General features: G+C 41.8%; 4 protein-coding genes across 7 annotated transcripts in view; 2 read left to right on the top strand and 2 right to left on the bottom strand.

Moving 5' to 3' along the window:
- Window positions 1–19,591, top strand: part of LOC120426163 (papilin) — a 127,551-nt gene that overhangs the window by 53,116 nt on the left and 54,844 nt on the right. The gene's annotated exons all lie outside the window — the stretch shown is intronic.
- LOC120426148 (paternally-expressed gene 3 protein-like) lies at window positions 3,788–19,444 on the bottom strand. Its single transcript, XM_052706033.1, has 10 exons — window positions 19,285–19,444; window positions 18,462–19,170; window positions 15,971–16,005; window positions 15,176–15,859; window positions 12,806–13,383; window positions 10,102–10,607; window positions 9,539–9,567; window positions 8,764–9,472; window positions 4,486–4,511; window positions 3,788–4,367 (listed from the first exon to the last, which is right to left on the bottom strand). The coding sequence occupies exons 1-10, from the start codon at window positions 19,294–19,296 to the stop codon at window positions 3,843–3,845; spliced, it is 3,813 nt and encodes a 1,270-aa protein (XP_052561993.1). The 5' UTR covers window positions 19,297–19,444; the 3' UTR covers window positions 3,788–3,842.
- Window positions 9,893–10,802, top strand: LOC120426153 (cuticle protein-like). The gene is made up of 2 exons (XM_039590872.2): window positions 9,893–10,036; window positions 10,094–10,802. Exons 1-2 carry the CDS (start codon window positions 10,025–10,027, stop codon window positions 10,778–10,780), a joined length of 699 nt encoding a protein of 232 aa, XP_039446806.1. The 5' UTR covers window positions 9,893–10,024; the 3' UTR covers window positions 10,781–10,802.
- Window positions 12,691–13,607, bottom strand: LOC120426147 (larval cuticle protein A2B-like). Its single transcript, XM_052706337.1, has 2 exons — window positions 13,463–13,607; window positions 12,691–13,383 (listed from the first exon to the last, which is right to left on the bottom strand). The coding sequence occupies exons 1-2, from the start codon at window positions 13,472–13,474 to the stop codon at window positions 12,793–12,795; spliced, it is 603 nt and encodes a 200-aa protein (XP_052562297.1). The 5' UTR covers window positions 13,475–13,607; the 3' UTR covers window positions 12,691–12,792.

Raw genomic sequence — 19,591 nt, 5'->3', positions numbered from 1 at the left:
CGGTGACCCTGGATGTCAAAGTGTGTTGCAAAATTGGCTCGGCTGCCTGTTGGGTTATTGATTTTTAATGTTATCGAACACGGTGCCAATCTGACGGGGAACCGCGTACTTTAGCTACTTTATGGTGTCGAACCATATGGAACGGTAACGACTAATTCAGTTTTTATTTTTCGTATGTCTCATTTCAGGTGAGTGCACCCACAATTACCTGCAATCGATGAAGCCCATTGCAGTATCGGAGGTAATGAACCGTTACTTTGCTACCGCGAAAACGAGTGCGAAAATGAACGTTTATCGCACGTTCGACCAGATCCTTTTTGATCCGGTGCAAACCGCTTCGGTGCAATCGGGGGGGAATTAAAACGTGTTTTATACGTTTTATAAAGCAAAAAAAAAAGAGAAAAAAATTAAAAGGATCTTACTGGTCACCTCATTTGACGTATTGTGATCGAAAAATGCAAAAAAAAACTCTTATTGTCCATGTTTTTGCTTATGAACAAAAACTAGTTTTGCCGTTGGTAACAAGAGTTCTTGGCAGTATTCTGGTTCGTTTATATACCATCGTTTCCGAAATCAACTCTTTAATTAAGGTATTTTAACCATTAGTGGACCCCCTAGTAGACCCGATGCACATTTTTCACAAATTTTCAATTTATTTTTGCACTTTTTCATAACCTGTTTTACAAAACATTGTGAAGTCTTTTGAGCAATTTTGACTATTTGTTTCATCAGTTATTTGTTTTTGAGCAGAAAAATAGCCATTTGAATATATTGAATATGAAAAGCCTCTTTTCCTATGGTGGACCCGGGTCCATAATCCGATTGTGGACCCGGGTCCACTATATACAAACTGTTATTTTTATAACAAATTTAACCGATATTTAATGTTTTGATGCATGATGTAGGTCTAATGGTAAATATAATGAATAAAAGATGGATTTTGCTCACTTTTCATCATGAACAAATATGTTTGGTTAACAAACTTGGCTTTAAACAACAAAAATACTTTAAAGACATTTAAACACATTTATTTCCGAAAAAGATCAGAGAAAAAGTTTCAAAAACCACTGTAAACATAAAAATAATAAAAAAACGTAATTTTGATGCATTTTTTTCATATTAATTACATAAATGGTTGACCGAAATTTAACAATAGATTTGTTTACAGTTACTGATAAAACCACGCATGTTTATTTAAAAAAATGTTTTGTTATTGATTTATCATTATAATAGTAGTTTATGCAACAAGTTGCAAAAAAAGGATTTTTTCAGCACGAGTCGTACATTTATCCAACGAGGTTCACCGAGTTGGATAAATACGAAGAGTGCTGAAAAAACAAGTTTTGCAACGAGTTCCATACATCATTTTTTGCAATTCCGAAAAACACCCATTGAGTGAAATTTTAAGTTAAATTTTCATGTATTTTGTCAATAAATCGTTTAAATCAAAAAAATGTTGAAAAGTGTTACTTTTCGAAACAAGTGCTGAAAAGTTCAACTTTTCAGCACCAATTTCAGTGCTGAAAAGTAGAACTTTTCAGCATTTATTTTGAAAAGTGTTGCTATTCGATTCTGTTATTTTAAGTACAGAAAAGTAGGCTGTTTCGTCGTTCAAGAATGACAGGAAAAGTAAGTAGTTTCACGACGGAATTGGGTCCTAAAATGAAGCTTAGATTGCTGATATTATTGTTTACAGCGATAAAACTTATTTTTCTGAGTACAATGACCCTTTGTACGACCACAAAGAGTTTAAAATGGGTTTTTAAATCAATTTTGAAAAATTAATCTCGCGGTCCTTCTTGACAGAAAAGCTCCTACTTGACAGCTCGTTCCAAGGGGACCATAGTTAATCCATCGAAAAAATGTTGTCTTGTAAAAAAAAATTTTGCATTAAAATAAAAAAAAGTGATCAGAAATGGTTTTTAATCGTGTTTTTTAACGTTGTACATAAAAATTGACATAGGGCTTTAGTACCCAATTGCAAAAAATATTTTTTGCATCTCTGTCGTGAAACTACTCACTTTTCCTGTCATTCTTGAACGACGAAATAGCCTACTTTTCTGTACCAAAAATAACAGAATCGAATAGCAACACTTTTTCAAAATAAATGCTGAAAAGTTCTACTTTTCAGCACTCAAATGGGTGCTGAAAAGTTGAACTTATAAACAGCTATATTTATACTCATAATTGACAAAAATATGCGTTTACTGCCGCTCGAAGCTAGTCCGTCCCATATGTAATTTCGTCAATTTTGAGTTAATGATGCAGTTTGGTTCAAAATCATGTGAACCATCAAAAAAATCAATAAAATTTGGTAGTTTTTTCAAGAAAACCATTGCAAATTTAACTTTTTTTCTGAAATTCTAACACGTAGCCTTATGGGCGGGACAAATTTGTTTTGCGTTTTTCTCGGCTTGCTGTTTTTACATATGGGACGGACTAGATTAGAACGGCAGGTTGATAACAACAAGCATTTATTGCGCGTATTCCCGAAAAAGACACGCGGCATACCAGCCTCGAAACGACGCGCCGCACTTTCAGCAAATGCGCGCTGTCAAATCCCATACTGTGCGTTTTGTTTTTATTGATCTTCTTCTTCGAATTGCATGGCATTGTTGCCGGGAATGTTTTTTTTTGCACCAAAAGTGCAGAAAATCGCTGGCAACAGTGTCTGCGGCACATTCTGAAATGCCGCGCGGCGTATACCTTCGAGAGAAACGGACAATATTGTATGTTTAAGAGAAACTTTTGCTTAAATGCACAGTTTTCTTCATTTTTGAAGGTTAAATTAACAGGGGTCCACTTTTGGAAAAGTTTGGATTTTCGTTGTCCTATGTTGGACCTCCCCTAATTTTTGCTCGAAAATTAGCAGTTCTTTGCTTTATATTAGTAAAGTTCCTTAAAATTATAACATTATTTCGATCTGCTGAAGTTAAATAATCAGTGAAAAAATGATTGGATAGTTAATTCAATCATAAAATCTGGAGTTTTTTTTTTTTTGACCTTTTAATAAACCAAATTTTCAGTTTTTGCTTTTTGAGTGTTTTTTAAAACCCCTGACTCAAGGCGGTTTCAAAAAGACCCTAAAACCAAAAACTGGAAATTTGGTTTATTGGATCTTTTCAAAAAATATATATAAATGCAGTTTTGTTGTGAAAATGCTAGTGGCCATGGCTGATTTCAGATGTCGCACTCAAAACACTTATTTTGGTGAAAAGGGCAATTCAATGTCTGTCAACATTGTTTTAAATGATGCTGAACATGCCAAATAAATGATTTGTAGTGATTTTATTGAATTTTTCATCAAAAACCCTGTCCACTATAGGAAAGGGGTCTACTAATGGATAACGTACCCTACAAAAAGCAACAAAAATTCGATTGGAAATTTAAGTGTAGACTTCGCCTATCCAAAAATAGCCTCACTTCATAAAAGTTTTGAAGTCAAGTTGAATTCAATGAAACTGAAAGCACACATTTTGCACAAAACCCCCGATGGTTAAACATGGATTGTTAACAAACCATCATAGTTCATCTTAAGTTTGACAGTGTGTCAGTTCGTCACTTTTTAGTTTGACTTTGCCAAACCATCGGGATACATATTAATAAGAGTCAAACGAGAGTAAAACCTTAAAAGTTTGGAAACATTTTAAAACATATGTAACCAAAACCATGCCGTGGCAAAATAAAAACAAGTTGTTTGATTTGAGAGTTTAGTATTTTTTAATCTATTTTATATTCTCTTCCGAAAATAATTCAATAGTTAACAGCTTGTAACTTGTAGGTTATGTACACAGGAAACAATAAAGGGAACTTTTGAGGGATGACAGTTCTAATCGCTTGGCTTAGTGGTGGTAGTAGGCTGGCTGCGACACGATGGTCTTGGTCAGGGCCGGGGCAGCAGCGTAGTAGGTGGGCTGCTGGACGTAGGTCGGCTGCTGGACAATGGTCTTGACAACGGGGGCGGCGGCAACGACCTTGGTGACGGCCTTGACAGCCAGCGGCTCACGGTGAACGACGGCGTTGAATCCGTGGACGGGGTCGGCGGTGTACTCAACGGTACGCTTGACACCATCGGGGTCAACGACGGAGTACGATCCCTGGACGACATCTCCGTTGCGAGACTCCTGCTGGGACTTCTGGTCACCGGTCAGCGCGTCGGAGATTCCGTACGAGAACGAGTACTGAGGGTTCGGGTCGTACTCGTCGGCAACGACGTGCTTGGCCACAATGGTCTTGGCCACCGGGGCGGCGTAGGCCAGCTGGGCTGGGGCGGCGTAAGCCACATGAGCCGGAGCTGCGGCGTAACCCAACGGAGCGGAGATGACTCCGGCACGGGCAACGGCCACCAGGGCGCAGAAGGTCAGGAACTGCAAAAGAGAAACACAACAGTTTAGAACACTTTCCACCTATCACTGACAAGATTCAAATCGTTCAAAAGTTCTTGACGGTCACAATAGCTCACTAAAAGATCACTCTCAAACACACCTTGAATGCCATTTTGGGGATGTTTTCTTGGGGAGTTGGTGTTCACAGCACTAAACAATCGATTGAACTGTGCCTTAATCGAAATGTTTCGGTCAATTTATAGCAAAGTTGATTGGTTCAAATCGCGCGAGTCTAGTTTTCCGGTTTCAACGACCAGCAGCGCGCGTTCTTGAACTGCACGTGACCGATGTCTCGGTGGACCACAGCATTAGAGGAGGGCGTCAAAGTTGTGTCCAAAATCTTGTCTAAAGTGTGCTTAGCCTGCGCTTAGCGCTTAGTCGTTACCTTTATTTGCCCACTGCCTAATGCTGGTGTCAGTTTTATTTTACACTAATCACTCACTCACTTCAAATTTGGCCAGGTGCGTTTCGGGGTCTTAAGACCGTCGATGGTTCAATCTAGTTCAAAGGCGGTCACCGTCGGTTCAACTCATGGCGGAATGCGTGAAGTTCACATTTTGGGGGGAGGGGACCCGGGCTGCTGACCGCGGCCTGACACTGATGGATTATGACGAAACGGCTATGACAAGCCAAACGCTAGCCGTGCTGATGATCTGTTGGACAAGGGTGGAAGGTTTTTTCTTGAGGCTGTTCTTGCGTGCTCGAATTGATTTGTTTTTAATCAGAGTGCTAAATACGGCGGACGTGCGCCACGCGGTGTTGCACCGACGTGACCCCTTTTGAAGGTATCTTCGAGTGATGGATCATGGATGGTAAATTCACGACACGTGGGAATTTGCATTGTAGGGTAGAGTAGTCATCAATGAGACACGGGGAACAATGATAAAATGGCTCTCACAAATTGTAGTTTCAACCAATCAGGCTCATATTTGGGGGAAAGGTGTATCTACTGAATACACGTCTGCCATATAAGTGGCTTTGGTTATGGACGCTCCCTAGAAAAGTAATTCATAAATGTTTGATTCTGGGGTGTAAAAGTAAATCATGGACAAAAAATACTTTTTCGCTCGTAGGCTGCCATTTACACCAGATCTAATATTTCTTCAAATTTCTTTCTACGTTCCATAGGGATTGAGTTAGGCTACAATGTCCTTTCATTAGATTTGGCCAAAATTTAGAATACACCCAGAATCCAGGACTGTCTCATTGTTCCCCACTCATTTCAGCCCATGGGTAACAATGAGACACTTTGATTTTTCTTCAATAAACTTTTCAAAATCGATGGAAATCTTTCAAAACATGAATTAAAAGTGATTTTTGGCATATTTATAGAGTTTAAACTTCATTTTACCAAAAATACAAAGTTATTTGGTATTAATATATGGATTTTACAAAATTTAAATACTTTTTAGTGTAACTTTTGTTATTAAAAGTTTCATGTTGGCAAAATTGCTCTAAAATGTTCAAGGCAAGTCACCTGCAATGGAACAATACAAAAACATGATGTTTTGCTAGAAAAATGTTGATTTTCGAAGAGTGTCTCATTGTTCCCCAGCTGTCTCATTGTTCCTGCCAAGTGCGTCTACAATGAGACAGTTGAATAACTCTGGCTGTAGATGTCGGATCGATCTCATATTTTGGTCAATGATAGAACACATTAAAAGAAAGATAATGCAACTAAAAGCTCATTAAGACATGCTGAAGAAAAAATTAGAAAAATCGTTGAAAGTTGAAAACCAAAAGTGTCTCATTGATGACTACCCTACCCTATCTGCATGGTGCATTCATCTTGAAGAAAGGATTTTTGATGGGGCAACTGGATATCATACCTTACCAAAAGTTTTCCATCTGTATTATCCGACATGAAAGAATGATTGAACAAAAAATCCTTATTATTCTTAGTAATCTCCATATAAATTGAAATTGTTTAACCCTCTGAAGACAAGCCAAATTTCAACCAAATAAGCTGTTTTTGTCGTGAGAGTTCCTATGGGAATGCCCTACAAATACCCATCCTATTACACAGACTTGTTTTTGTAAAAAAGACAGAAAAACAAGATCGTGATTTGTTTAATTGGTTCAGTCTAATTTTAATTGTATAGGAAAACCATCAAATCTTTCGAAAATAATCTAAAGTGAACAAACGGTGACATATGGTCTTAAATAAAATACTTGACACATTCTGCAGTGACGTTACAACGGTTTGACGTTTTCTTTTTCAGTTTTTTCGGCCATAACTCGGAAATTCAAGGGAAAACACTTATTATTACAAATTCTGAAAATACGTTAAATGTGCCATAAGAATCAACTTTGGGATTAGGATTTTACGTTTTGGTTTATGCTCTACGAGAGAATAGGGGAAATATACCCTTTCTAATCAAACACCTATCTTCGTCATATGGAGAGTTTGATGCTCGATTAAAGCTCAAAAAATACTTTTCAGGCTATAAACTTACCAGCAACAGCACCACCTCGAGTAAGCACGCAAATTTATGCCACTTACTGGCCAAAAAGATCATATTAAATGCACTTTTGATCATAATTTCTATTTTACGAGACCATTTCTAATAATTTTGGTGGCACACACATCCACACGCAAGATCAGAGGTTAACTGCTTAACGAAAGTCGCCATCAATATCTTTTCACTTGCGCTAACGATTTCAAAGCGCTTAAGATATAAAATTGCTTCCAACTACCGGCAACATGTTCTTTTGACCATTACTTAGTCACTCACTTGAAAAATAATTCCGAAAAATTTAGATAATTAGCAAGCACCATCAAAAAAACAAACGCGCTAAGTCTTTTGACGTTTCAATTTTGAATATCCATTCTAATCGAAGGCTGAAGAAAATCGAGCTCCTCGCAAAGGCAAATAAAGAACAAAGGTGGCCACCAACACCACCAACATGCTGGGGCAGCGCCTTTTGGAGTGAGCAAGTGCTGCCAGGAAACTTTGGCTATAAATGCTAATTTTCGTGAGTGTTCGCTTAAAATTTCATCAATTTTGGCAGCACTAAGCAGACCCAAAAGAGCGCTGGAAGAAAAAAAGAACTTAGCTGAAAATAGAAAAATGGGCGTGGCCCAATGCACTCGACTGATTAGAATGCATTTTTGAAATATTTTTTTTAAATGCTTGTAAAAGGAATAGCATAACTTTTAATAAAAGTGAAAATAAACAGAAATGTTCACAAAAAGTTGCTTTACTCGTTAGTGTACTTGGTTTTAGTGAATTTCAAGGAACAATCCAGATTATCCAGCATCATTCAAACACGACCGCTTATTAGGCTTAAAATGGGCATATTTCCCCTATGTAGCGTGACGTTACAATGGTGGAGACTTTGGTTTTTTTATATTTTTTTTTCGAAAAGGCTATGATTCTGCTATGGTTATTAACATAAACTAGACTTGTTCATGTTTTTTTAATTTAAAATTGGCTGCTGAATCGAATGCCATCATTGTAACGTCACGAAAATCCTCAATGCTGTATCAGTTCAGGTAGAGAAACTATTGAAAAACGAGTTGTATAGCAGTAACTCATTTCGACCATAACGTTCACAAGATAGCACACAATCGACGACAATTTTCCCCTTTTACTACCCAAACCGTTAGACATCAAGGTTTTGGCACCTCTGAGGAAGTAACATAAACACTTGAATTTTATGACCCTTAACTAACGTTTGCCTAAGCTGGGGTCAAAAGAGAAAAAAAAATTTCGTAGCTTCAAATAACGGACACCAAAAAAAACCCCGACAGAGTCATTTGTAGGACCCTTCACCTTGTCATCGCACCTAATCACATTTGGACCTCCGCCACAATATAAAGCACATGCTTCATTAACTGGTCCAACTTGCTGCGGATCCGAACAGCATCAGCCGGTGAGAGATCGAAGGAAAGCTTGTTTTGGCGCGTGAGCTCACGTGAGGGTCAATGGCGCGCACTCCAAGTTACCAACAAGATCGTAAATTTCGGAGCCCGTTTTCGGAGATGCGAACCATTTGGAGAGCACCCCACTCGCGTGTGACCTTGACAGGTCATGTCAGGTGAGAAGCAGGGTGATCTGCAAACGAAATGGACTTCTGGGCTCGGTGCCAATGACCGATCGTGGCTGAGTTTTGTTTTCTTTAAAGGCTAGAAGTTACACGAATGGTACCGAAATTACATCATGCAGCTAGAACTGGGCCGTTGGTGATTGGCAATATGTAGGTGAACCAGTTGCAGACTTGGGAGATTGACCATGGTCAGCAGAGGATGATGCAACTTTTGTAACGGATTAATGATATTGAAAGTGCACTTGCGAATGATTTTTGGATGCTTTTGTTCTATTTACATTCTCTTCATAATTAATTACGGTTCAACAGGTACTTAGGAACACTTAGTGATGGTAAAGTGCTGGGGCGGCGTACGAAGCGTAAGCTGGCTGGGACACGATGGTCTTGGTGGCCAGAGGGGCGGCGTACGAGGTGTAAGCTGGCTGAGCATAGACGGCCTTGGCCACTGGGGCGGCATAGGTGGCATAAGCTGGCTGCTGGACGATGGTCTTGGTCACAGCTGGGGCGGCGTAGGAAGTGTAGGCGGGCTGGGCATAGACGGCCTTGGCAATGGCGGGCTGAGCGATCACGGTCTTGGCGGCGATGACTGGGGCAGCAAGTCCTTCCTTGCGGACGACGGCGTTGAATCCGTTATGTGGGTCAGCAGTGTAATCAACGATGCGGCGGGTTCCGTCGGCTTCAACCAGCGAGTAAGATCCCTGGACGACATCTCCGTTGCGGGTCTCGTGCTGTTCCTTCTGGTCTCCGGTCAGTTTGTCGGAGATTCCGTACGAGAAAGAGTACTGAGGGTTCGGGTCGTACTCATCGGCGACAACGGTCTTGGTCAGAGCCGGGGCAGCAACAATGGTCTTGGCCACTGGGGCAGCATAGGCGTACTGGGCGGGGGCAGCATAAGACACGGTCTTGGCCACTGGAGCGGCGTAGGACAGGGCTGGGGCAGCGGCGTACGCATAAGACGGAGCAGCGGCGTACGACAGAGCCGGGCTGGAGATGACTCCGGCGCGGGCAACGGCCACCAGGGCGAGGAAGGTCACAAACTGAAACGAAAAGGATTAAACTTAACTTAGTCAAAGGTCCTCGTATGTGCTTTAACCTGTTTCTACCTTGAATGCCATTTTGTTCCAGTTGTTGGCTGCACGATTGAATCAATTGAAGTGTGTTCTCTCCAAACCATCCGGCTCGTTTTATAGTAAATTATTGTTCACAGTGCGACAAGGAACCACGAAACACGCGGCCACCGCGAAATAACTTGTTTGCGACCTTCAAAGCCTCGAACCAGTTGCACTTTTTCCGCGTTTATCCTTTCGGCGGCGTTGACGATTCGCTAAACTATGTGAACCGAAAGAATTTGGCGTAATGGTATCCAGAAACTGACCTGTTTCAACATTTTGCCTTTGGTTTGGTACAACTTTTTTGGAACCTTGGCGAGTTTTGGGAGAATCAGACCGTGGAGAAGTTCTGAGCTCAGTTGACGACGGTTGCCAATTTTGGCGAAACTTCAGCTGCTATAAATTGGGAGGGGCACTTTGGTATCGCCACAGTTCGATCGATTTCATTGTTTAGTGAACAACTGCCTATTTCCTTTGACAATGGCTTTCAAGGTAGGAGTTCAAGAAATTCGGTGCAATGAGTAAACTTAATCAACCTTTTTATTACAGTTTGTGACCTTCCTCGCCCTGGTGGCCGTTGCCCAAGCAGGAGTCATCTCCAGCCCGGCTCTGTCGTACGCCGCTGCCCCTGCTCTGTCCTACGCCGCTCCAGTGGCCAAGACCGTGTCCTATGCTGCCCCCGCCCAGTATGCCTATGCTGCCCCAGTGGCCAAGACCATTGTTGCTGCCCCGGCCCTGACCAAGACCGTTGTCGCCGATGAGTACGACCCGAACCCTCAGTACTCTTTCTCGTACGGAATCTCCGACAAACTGACCGGAGACCAGAAGGAACAGCACGAGACCCGCAACGGAGATGTCGTCGAGGGATCTTACTCGCTGGTTGAAGCTGACGGAACTCGTCGCATCGTCGATTACACCGCTGACCCACACAACGGATTCAACGCCGTCGTCCGCAAGGAAGCTCTGGCTGCCCCAGTCATCGCCGCCAAGACCGTGATCGCTCAGCCCGCCATTGCCAAGGCCGTCTATGCCCAGCCCGCCTACACTTCCTACGCCGCCCCAGCTGTGACCAAGACCATCGTCCAGCAGCCAGCTTATGCCACCTATGCCGCCCCAGTGGCCAAGGCCGTCTATGCTCAGCCAACTTACACCTCGTACGCCGCCCCTCTGGCCACCAAGACCATCGTGTCCCAGCCGGCTTATGCTTCTTACGCCGCCCCAGCTCTGTACCACTAAGCAATGGACTGATCAACTGTTATCATTTTTTATAATTTTGTTCCTTATTTATTTTTTTGATTTTTTGAACCGAAATATGAAACTGGAACAGGTGACAAAAACAAATGTGTTTTATTAATCTTATAGGGGTTGACCATTAGTTATGGTAAGTCAGTGATAAAAAAAATCTTTAAATAATCTGGTATCGAAAATTTCAAGGGTGCGTACATACACCTTAAATATTGTAAAAAACAACTCGACATTTTTGATGTTGATGTCAGTAAATGCATTCGTTTCGTCAAGGTATGATATAATTGGGCTGTTTGAACACACTCCAATCGACAGACTTAAGTTTTGATAAATTCCCTGTCGATAAATAAAGTTGTAAATTTCGACTATAAATTTACGGAATCATCATAAACAGGTATTAGCGAGGGTATTAGACTATGGCGAAAAGTTTGCAACAAACTCACAAACAAAGCAAAATGTATGCAGGTTGACGAGTCTGCAAAGCAAATGCATGCAAACAAACAAGGCAGGCAAAATGTCATACTGTCAAATAGTTCGAGTTTGTTTGTTTAAGCTTGTGTTTTAAGCAACCATGCGAAAATTTAATATTTCGTCAGCTGTGTGCTATCTTGTGACATAGACCATTTTGGTCGAAAATGAGTTAATGATGACGTTTTGCTATACTTAACAAACACTACAACATGCTTTAACCCGATTTTGGAAACTCGCTTCCGTTTCCCGGATATCGCAATACACACTTGTGACATAGACCATTTTATCATCAAAATGATTGTGCACACTTGTGACACGTCATACATGTTGTTGGAAAATGTGGAAAAAAATTCTTGTTTTTCACAAATTTATGTACACACATACTTTCTAAAGGCAATGCAACCTTTTGTTTATAAAAATATACTGATTAAGTCGATTAAACCATTGATTTGAGCTTATTTTAGTTTGTATGGGAATTCGGTGCACACTTGTGACACGTAGTACAATTTTACTTTCGAAATACACTTATGACTTGTGCTTTTCAGATTTTTGTTTACATTATTTACTGTATCTTTTAACTGGTGTAGCCAAATTAGTTGAAACTTGGAGCGTTTGTTATGCGATAGTATACGAACAGATTGCTTTAAGAAGTTTGACTCTATCATTCATAGTTTTAAAATTATTTACCAACAAACTTTTCTCGAAAAGTACTAAATGGTCGTTGTCACAAGATAGCACATAACTGACGATTTATAGACAACCATGTGCGGACACCCTTTTCCCTCACCGATAAACGTGGGTGGGCATGGTTGCTTAATATGATTCTATACCATTTATACCCCAAATCTAATATTTAATTTATTGGCAGGACATTCACTAACATTAAATTCTGTCAATTGGAAAATGTTTTGGAAGCCCAAATCTATCATACCATGACGAAAATTAAACGTTTACTGACGTCAAACTAAAAAATGAGGATTTTTGAAAATATTTACAAAATTTTAGCATGTGGAAAAATTCTATTTAAACCAAATTACAGAACAATGCTACAAAATGTAAAACTTGTAACAATAAAGCTTGTAAAATCATTGCTGTAAAGTAGTGTTGTTGTTGTGATATAATTATGAACACCTTTTTTGCACTTTTAAAATATTCATTAGAAATTACACCGACTTCATACTTGCACTAAACAAGATAAACATTCAACAAAAAGCATACAGGGCAAGAATCGAACCCGTGTCTATTTGTATTTCTTAGAGATCGGCAACCGGACCGGCTATCGTTAAACAATTTTTTCACGCCATATTTATATAAATTGGCGTGAGAAATGAATATCTCGCTCCACAAGTTCAAAACGAGTGTTTTTTGTGAAGCTAATATTTTTTTAGACGATATTTTTTAATTCAAAGCAATGGTAAACAAACAAAAAATTAATTTGTTTTTTTTATTATCCTCAATGTCAGTTCTTTGCAAAATCCTAATCAACACAATCAACAATCAGTCAGTGGGGCAGAAAGCTTATGCTTCATTGTTTAATGATGGTACAGGGCTGGAGCGGCGTACGAGGCAATGGCCGGCTGGGACACGATGGTCTTGGTGGCCAGAGGAGCCGAGTACGTGGCGATGGCAGGTTGGGCAATGACAGTCTTGGCCAAAGCTGGCTGAGCAATCACGGTCTTGGTCACTGGAGCAGCGACGACAGTCTTGGCGGCAACGACTGGGGCAGTGAGACCTTCCTTGCGGACGACGGCGTTGAATCCGTGAATGGGATCGGCAGTGTAATCAACGATGCGGCGGGTTCCGTCGGCTTCAACCAGCGAGTAAGATCCCTCGACGACATCTCCGTGGCGAGATTCATGCTGTTCCTTCTGGTCGCCGGTCAGGTGGTCGGAGATTCCGTACGAGTACGAATACTCTGGGTTGGGGTCATACTCATCGGCGACAACGGTCTTGGCCAGAGCCGGAGCGGCAACGATAGTCTTGGCCACTGGGGCAGCCACAATGGTATTGGCCAAGGGAGTGGCATAGGCCAGTGGTGCCGGAGCAGCGGCGTAGGTGGTCAAAGCTGGGCTGGAGATAACTCCGGCTTGGGCAACGGCAACAAGGGCGAGGAAGGTCACAAACTGCAGCGAAGGGGAAAAGGAAAAGAGAAATTAAAATGTTGCTTAAGGATCGGCTAAAGTTTCAGGTACAATTACCCACCTTGAAAGCCATAATGATTGAACTGGTGTTGTTACAGTTGAGAAGGAAAAGGACGCCAGTTGAGCTGTGCAATGTTCACCAAGCGATGGAACCGATCAAACTGTGCCTGTACCGAGCGTGGCCCGTCCAATTTATAGCAGGAATAGGTAAAGGTCCTAAAGTGTATGTCCTCAGCCCAACCCTGTAAAATCGGGGCCATTTTCAGCATTGATCTTCTTTTCCCGCACAAAACTTGCCTGGCCGGTAGTCAGTTTTAATGTCACTCGCATTGATCGCTTGCTTTTTAACAACTGCTGCCGTTGAAAGTGAACTTGAACGGTGAACTTGGGAAACTGCATGCTCTGGCTGGGCGGTTGCAGTGCAGAGAAGTTGCAGAGCGACCAGATGCCGTGGTGATTGAGCTGCTGGTGCGATGCTAGGTGGATGCTGCCGGTTTATGATGCAATTTTTGAATCCAGTTCACTTACTTCATTTGTTACATAATATTGCATCAGTTATGACGCAACTAGTGCACACAACTGATATGTTAGATATTTTACGAATGCGGCACAATTGGAGCTTGCCAATGTTGTAAACCTTAGGTTAATTCAATATTATAACAAAATGATTTACTATATCGATAATATGAAAGGTTTTCATGTGATCCCCAAATTGTTCATCAACTAAATCATTTAATTTTTTCAATAAATCAAACGATTGATTTCTGGACCGAACAGAGGATCATTTTCTTTTATTTTGCATTGTTCAGCTTGGAAAAATAATGTTTAGTTTTAGATTTAAACTCGTTTGAGCATTTTTTATGTGCTAAAATATCTGTACGTTGTGGCTAGGCTGGACTAAATGCAAATTTGCAAAGCTTTCATCCATAACGTACGACAAGCTAAAATCAGCCAAAATCCCCCCCCCCCCCCCTCCTTCTCAAACTTTTCCTATACATATAACATACAAACCACGCTTGCTCAGAACCTCTCCCCCTCCACTACATAAAGCGTTACCTACTTTATGGATGACGCCAAATTCGAAACTCTTGTCTCAAAAATGGGTAGACAGATCCTTAAAAGAACCGTCAACTGGGGTGAATTGGGGTTACACTCTATACAGAGACAGCATTTTTAGAGCACTTAATAAGCTTCAAATTTGTAAATCGATGTATTAACTTTGTTGTGCAGTGTCAGTTTAGACTAAAATTAAATTGTGCCTAAAAATGGCTAAAACATCATCTTACACGGATCGTCCGTGTAACCAGCTTCGCTAAATTGATTGTTTCTCTTCAAAACTCGTTACGGATGGACCCTACTTTAATCAATACTTCAATACTAGGTAAAATATTTTTATAATAAAAAAAATTAAATCTGCTCTGTGCTGAAGTCTAACTAAGAACATGCAAAGAGCCGAAAGTGATAGATTCAATTTAATCATGAGAAAAAAAAACCTTAAAGAATTTCCTAAATTACCCCTTTAAACATAAACATTCCTGTAAAACTTGAACCACAAGTTATCTGCTTAAAATTGGTCTGAATTTTGCGATACATCGTCTTCCCGCATATAAAAACTTAATTGTATTTTTCTTTCAAATTACCCGTTGCGTTCAAACATGGTAAGGTTAGATTTTTGGATGATTTTTCATCTATTCAGTACTTTTTTTATCGTTTATAAATAAGTTAACACAGTTAACAAACAGCCTTTGAAAATAGCATCAGTCGGATCTCCTTAATGGTACAGAGCTGGGGCGGCGTACGAAGCGTAAGCTGGCTGGGACACGATGGTCTTGGTGGCCAGAGGAGCCGAGTACGAGGTGTAAGCTGGCTGAGCATAGACGGCCTTGGCCACTGGGGCGGCATAGGTGGCATAAGCTGGCTGCTGGACGATGGTCTTGGTCACAGCTGGGGCGGCGTAGGAAGTGTAGGCGGGCTGGGCATAGACGGCCTTGGCAATGGCGGGCTGAGCGATCACGGTCTTGGCGGCGATGACTGGGGCAGCCAGAGCTTCCTTGCGGACGACGGCGTTGAATCCGTTGTGTGGGTCAGCGGTGTAATCGACGATGCGACGAGTTCCGTCAGCTTCAACCAGCGAGTAAGATCCCTGGACAACATCTCCGTTGCGGGTCTCGTGCTGTTCCTTCTGGTCTCCGGTCAGTTTGTCGGAGATTCCGTACGAGAAAGAGTACTGAGGGTTCGGGTCGTACTCATCGGCGACAACGGTCTTGGTCAGAGCCGGGGCAGCAACAATGGTCTTGGCCACTGGGGCAGCATAGGCGTACTGGGCGGGGGCAGCATAAGACACGGTCTTGGCCACTGGAGCGGCGTAGGACAGAGCCGGAGCAGCAGCGTAGGACAGAGCTGGGCTGGAGATGACTCCGGCGCGGGCAACGGCCACCAGGGCGAGGAAGGTCACAAACTAAAAAATCAAAAAAACAAAAACAATTAATAACAAGATCGATTGCTTACTTCCGCCCATGCGTTGATTGGATATTTGGCGCGTTCACCAATTCTTTTAATTCGTACATACCTTGAATGCCATTTTCAGATAGGAGGTGCTGTTTGCTTACTGAAACAAGCGATCGAACTGTGCCTGAATGAAACTATCTCGGCCAATTTATACGTAAGTCGCGACAGTTTTGGGTTCACTTCGCACGATCGGCAAGAATCTACCGAAGGAGCTTAGACCTCTTCGCGCTGAATTCGCAGTGGTGTGAGCAATTCCGGCTACACATACTAAGATGAAAGTTTGTACGCATGACTTGGCACGTGCCGTGCAAAGTAGTAAAAAACTGGTCTGCATTATCCTGGCCAGTGAACTATTTTGGGCAGAACGCATGGCGCAAGGTTTTGTCATATTGCAAAATGTCACTGACCGATTGCATCATGACTTAGAGCAGAGAGCATAGTGCTAGTTGCTTACTTAAGATTTTGTTTAAGGGTACACATCTGTCTGGGAATTTGTATTCATCATCTTCCTATTGCTGCATTCTCGGATCAAATCCTGAAATAATTGCATAGATCCATAAATGCATGGACACTTCAGGGAATAATTGAAAAATTAACTTCGTTAGTTCTTGTACATTGGGTCTTATCGTTGCAATTGAACTCTAACCCTTCGAAGATTGGGATTGGGACAATTTAAAGAAACTTTGCTAAAAAAATTACATCTTCTATCTTCTATTTATCTTCTATCTTTATATATATAAAAAAAATTTCGACGGTTTTGTTCGAACGTGAATCAGTTCAATACGGAGCGTCGAAAAGAGGTGATCTTTGTTGCGTTGGGTTCGTATAAGCCCAAGGAAGGTTAATATGCTAAAAAATCCCACTTTGGCCACTCTGGGACCGATTCCGGAGCATCTGCAGATTCTATGGGAAAATTTACGTAAATCAAATTTTGATCGCAGGAGGCTGAATAAGCTAACAAACTGAAAACGTCAAGAAACAAAAAATTCCACCTTTTCAAATATGTTTAATAATTTCTCGAAACATACCTTAGTGCTTGAAAAACTTCACTTTCAACATTGTAGCATAACTATCAATACGATTCATACATGCATGCATACTAACTTAATAATAGTTTCATTTGGTCTAATGTCACTCCGTCTAAAGGGTGAAATTTGGCATTTCAGGCAGGTTTCATCAAACTTCGCCAAACAATCTAGCCACATTTGACCCAAGCTTTTGCCGGTTATTTTGCAAGGTTTCGTCTGGACCATCCCGAGCAGAGGTAAATAACACAGGAATACCAAATTTTGGTATTACTTGGGCCAATAACAGAGGCCAAAATGTGACCTTGGTTGCCCAGTAAAAGATCTCAAAACTTTGGGGCGGTGCCAAAAAAGAAGGGGTGGTCAAATTTGGATCAAAATCGGGATTCTTGCATGATTTGATGGTACCAACAGATCCAGGAAATTTGAGCTTGAACAGAAAAAGTCGATTTTGAATTTGTACTTTTTTGTGGACAGTTGAGGCGAAATGACCCCCCGAAAATCAATCAACACGCCGATCAAGTAATCTTGGTCTAGCAAATCGGCAAAGATATATGCCGTCATCTATAGAAATTGAGCATCATCAATAAAGTACGTCAGGCTACACTGCCCATAATTGAAAATTCGGCTATTATGCCAAATCAAGTATTCCGAGAAAAACGCGTTTTAGTGTTTGACACAAAATCTCCGTCAAGGTAATTTCCCATAAGAGTGGCATATTAGCCGTTTGGTTTTTCGCATCGGCAGCCAAGTCTAGACACTATTTCAGTAAAATTCAAGTTCCAGAAGATGCGTTGGAACGTCCTCTACCACCTGGTGCTAATATCTCGTTTTTCCCAAAAGTGGATATTAGCCGTTTTTTCAATGGTGGGCAGTACAGGGGGTAAGGGTGGTGTTTGAGCAGAGCGTTCTCTTATAAAGTAAGGCAGTTGAAGGTAAGGTAGTCAAAGGATGTGTTGGGCTCCAAATTTTTGAATTTTTGATTTTTGAGTACAGAGGCATCGAAATTGTAATATGTAGTTGATGGGGAAATAAAGGTTTGGTGCGACAGCTTGTTCATGATTTTCATGAGAACAAAATGCATTTGTTTAAATCAGTTCCTCTCGATAGACAAAAAGTTTCGATTTCGAGAATTGATCCTGAGGCCTTTGACCCAACATTTATTGCCTTCATCTACCACTACTCGATGATGATGTAGCGAAGGTCAAAATCCGATATATAACACTCAGTGGAGATGAACTGATTAATAAAATTACTCTCGGTTGGGTGTTTCTTGTTTCATGTTCTATACCAACGAAGGGATCGATTCTACTTCTTATTTTTCAAAGTGCTCTACTTACTTTCAATGATAACATGATCAAAGTTTCACGTCACATTGAAAAAATAATAATAATAAAAAAACAAACACAAGCAAAAGGTTTGATTTTTGGATGATTTTTCATCTATTCAATACTTTTTTTTTCGTTTATAAATTAGTAAACACAGTTAACAAACAGCCTTGGAAAATAGCATCAGTCGGATCTCCTTAATGGTACAGAGCTGGGGCGGCGTACGAAGCGTAAGCTGGCTGGGACACGATGGTCTTGGTGGCCAGAGGGGCGGCGTACGAGGTGTAAGCTGGCTGAGCATAGACGGCCTTGGCCACTGGGGCGGCATAGGTGGCATAGGCTGGCTGCTGGACGATGGTCTTGGTCACAGCTGGGGCGGCGTAGGAAGTGTAGGCGGGCTGGGCATAGACGGCCTTGGCAATGGCGGGCTGAGCGATCACGGTCTTGGCGGCGATGACTGGGGCGGCGAGTCCTTCCTTGCGGACGACGGCGTTGAATCCGTGGATGGGATCAGCGGTGTAATCAACAATGCGGCGGGTTCCGTCGGCTTCAACCAGCGAGTAAGATCCCTCGACGACATCTCCATTGCGGGTCTCGTGCTGTTCCTTCTGGTCTCCGGTCAGTTTGTCGGAGATTCCGTACGAGAAAGAGTACTGAGGGTTCGGGTCGTACTCATCGGCGACAACGGTCTTGGTCAGGGCCGGGGCAGCAACAATGGTCTTGGCCACTGGGGCAGCATAGGCGTACTGGGCGGGGGCAGCATAAGACACGGTCTTGGCCACTGGAGCGGCGTAGGACAGGGCTGGGGCAGCGGCGTACGCATAAGACGGAGCAGCGGCGTACGACAGAGCCGGGCTGGAGATGACTCCGGCGCGGGCAACGGCCACCAGGGCGAGGAAGGTCACGAACTGAAAATTCAAAAAAAAATAACAATCAATTAATAACAAGATCGATTGCTTACTTCCGCCCATGCGTTGATTGGATATTTGGCGCGTTCACCAATTCTTCTCTTTGATACCTACCTTGAATGCCATTTTCAGATAGGAGGTGCTGTTTGCTTACTGAAACAAGCGATCGAACTGTGCCTGAATGAAACTATCTCGACCAATTTATACGTCAGCAGCAAATGTTTCAGATTCACTTTGCACGATCGGCAAGAATCTACCGCAAGAGTTTAGCCCACCTCGCGCGTGTGTGAGCAATTCCGGACACTTATACTAAGTCAAAATTTCTTACGCACGACTCCGACACGTGCCGTAAATGTCGTTTCTGGTGGTGGCTTTCGGACACACTTTTTTTTAGAACGAATAATCAAATAACTGTTGTTGC

The sequence above is a fragment of the Culex pipiens genome, chromosome 1 (genome assembly GCF_016801865.2).
Source record: "Culex pipiens pallens isolate TS chromosome 1, TS_CPP_V2, whole genome shotgun sequence".
Classification (NCBI taxonomy): domain Eukaryota; kingdom Metazoa; phylum Arthropoda; class Insecta; order Diptera; family Culicidae; genus Culex; species Culex pipiens.
Note: the sequence above shows the minus strand (reverse complement) of the source record. Positions and strands in the feature narration are given on the sequence as shown.

Bases quoted from the DNA above. Each gene is read 5' to 3' on its own strand.
- LOC120426148 (XM_052706033.1), bottom strand. The intron at 15,860-15,970 runs GTATGTACGAAT...TTGATTTTTTAG, and splicing joins ATCTGAAAATGGCATTCAAG to TTTGTGACCTTCCTCGCCCT. The intron at 4,512-8,763 runs ACTAAGTGTTCC...CAACTCCCCAAG, and splicing joins CGCCCCAGCACTTTACCATC to AAAACATCCCCAAAATGGCA.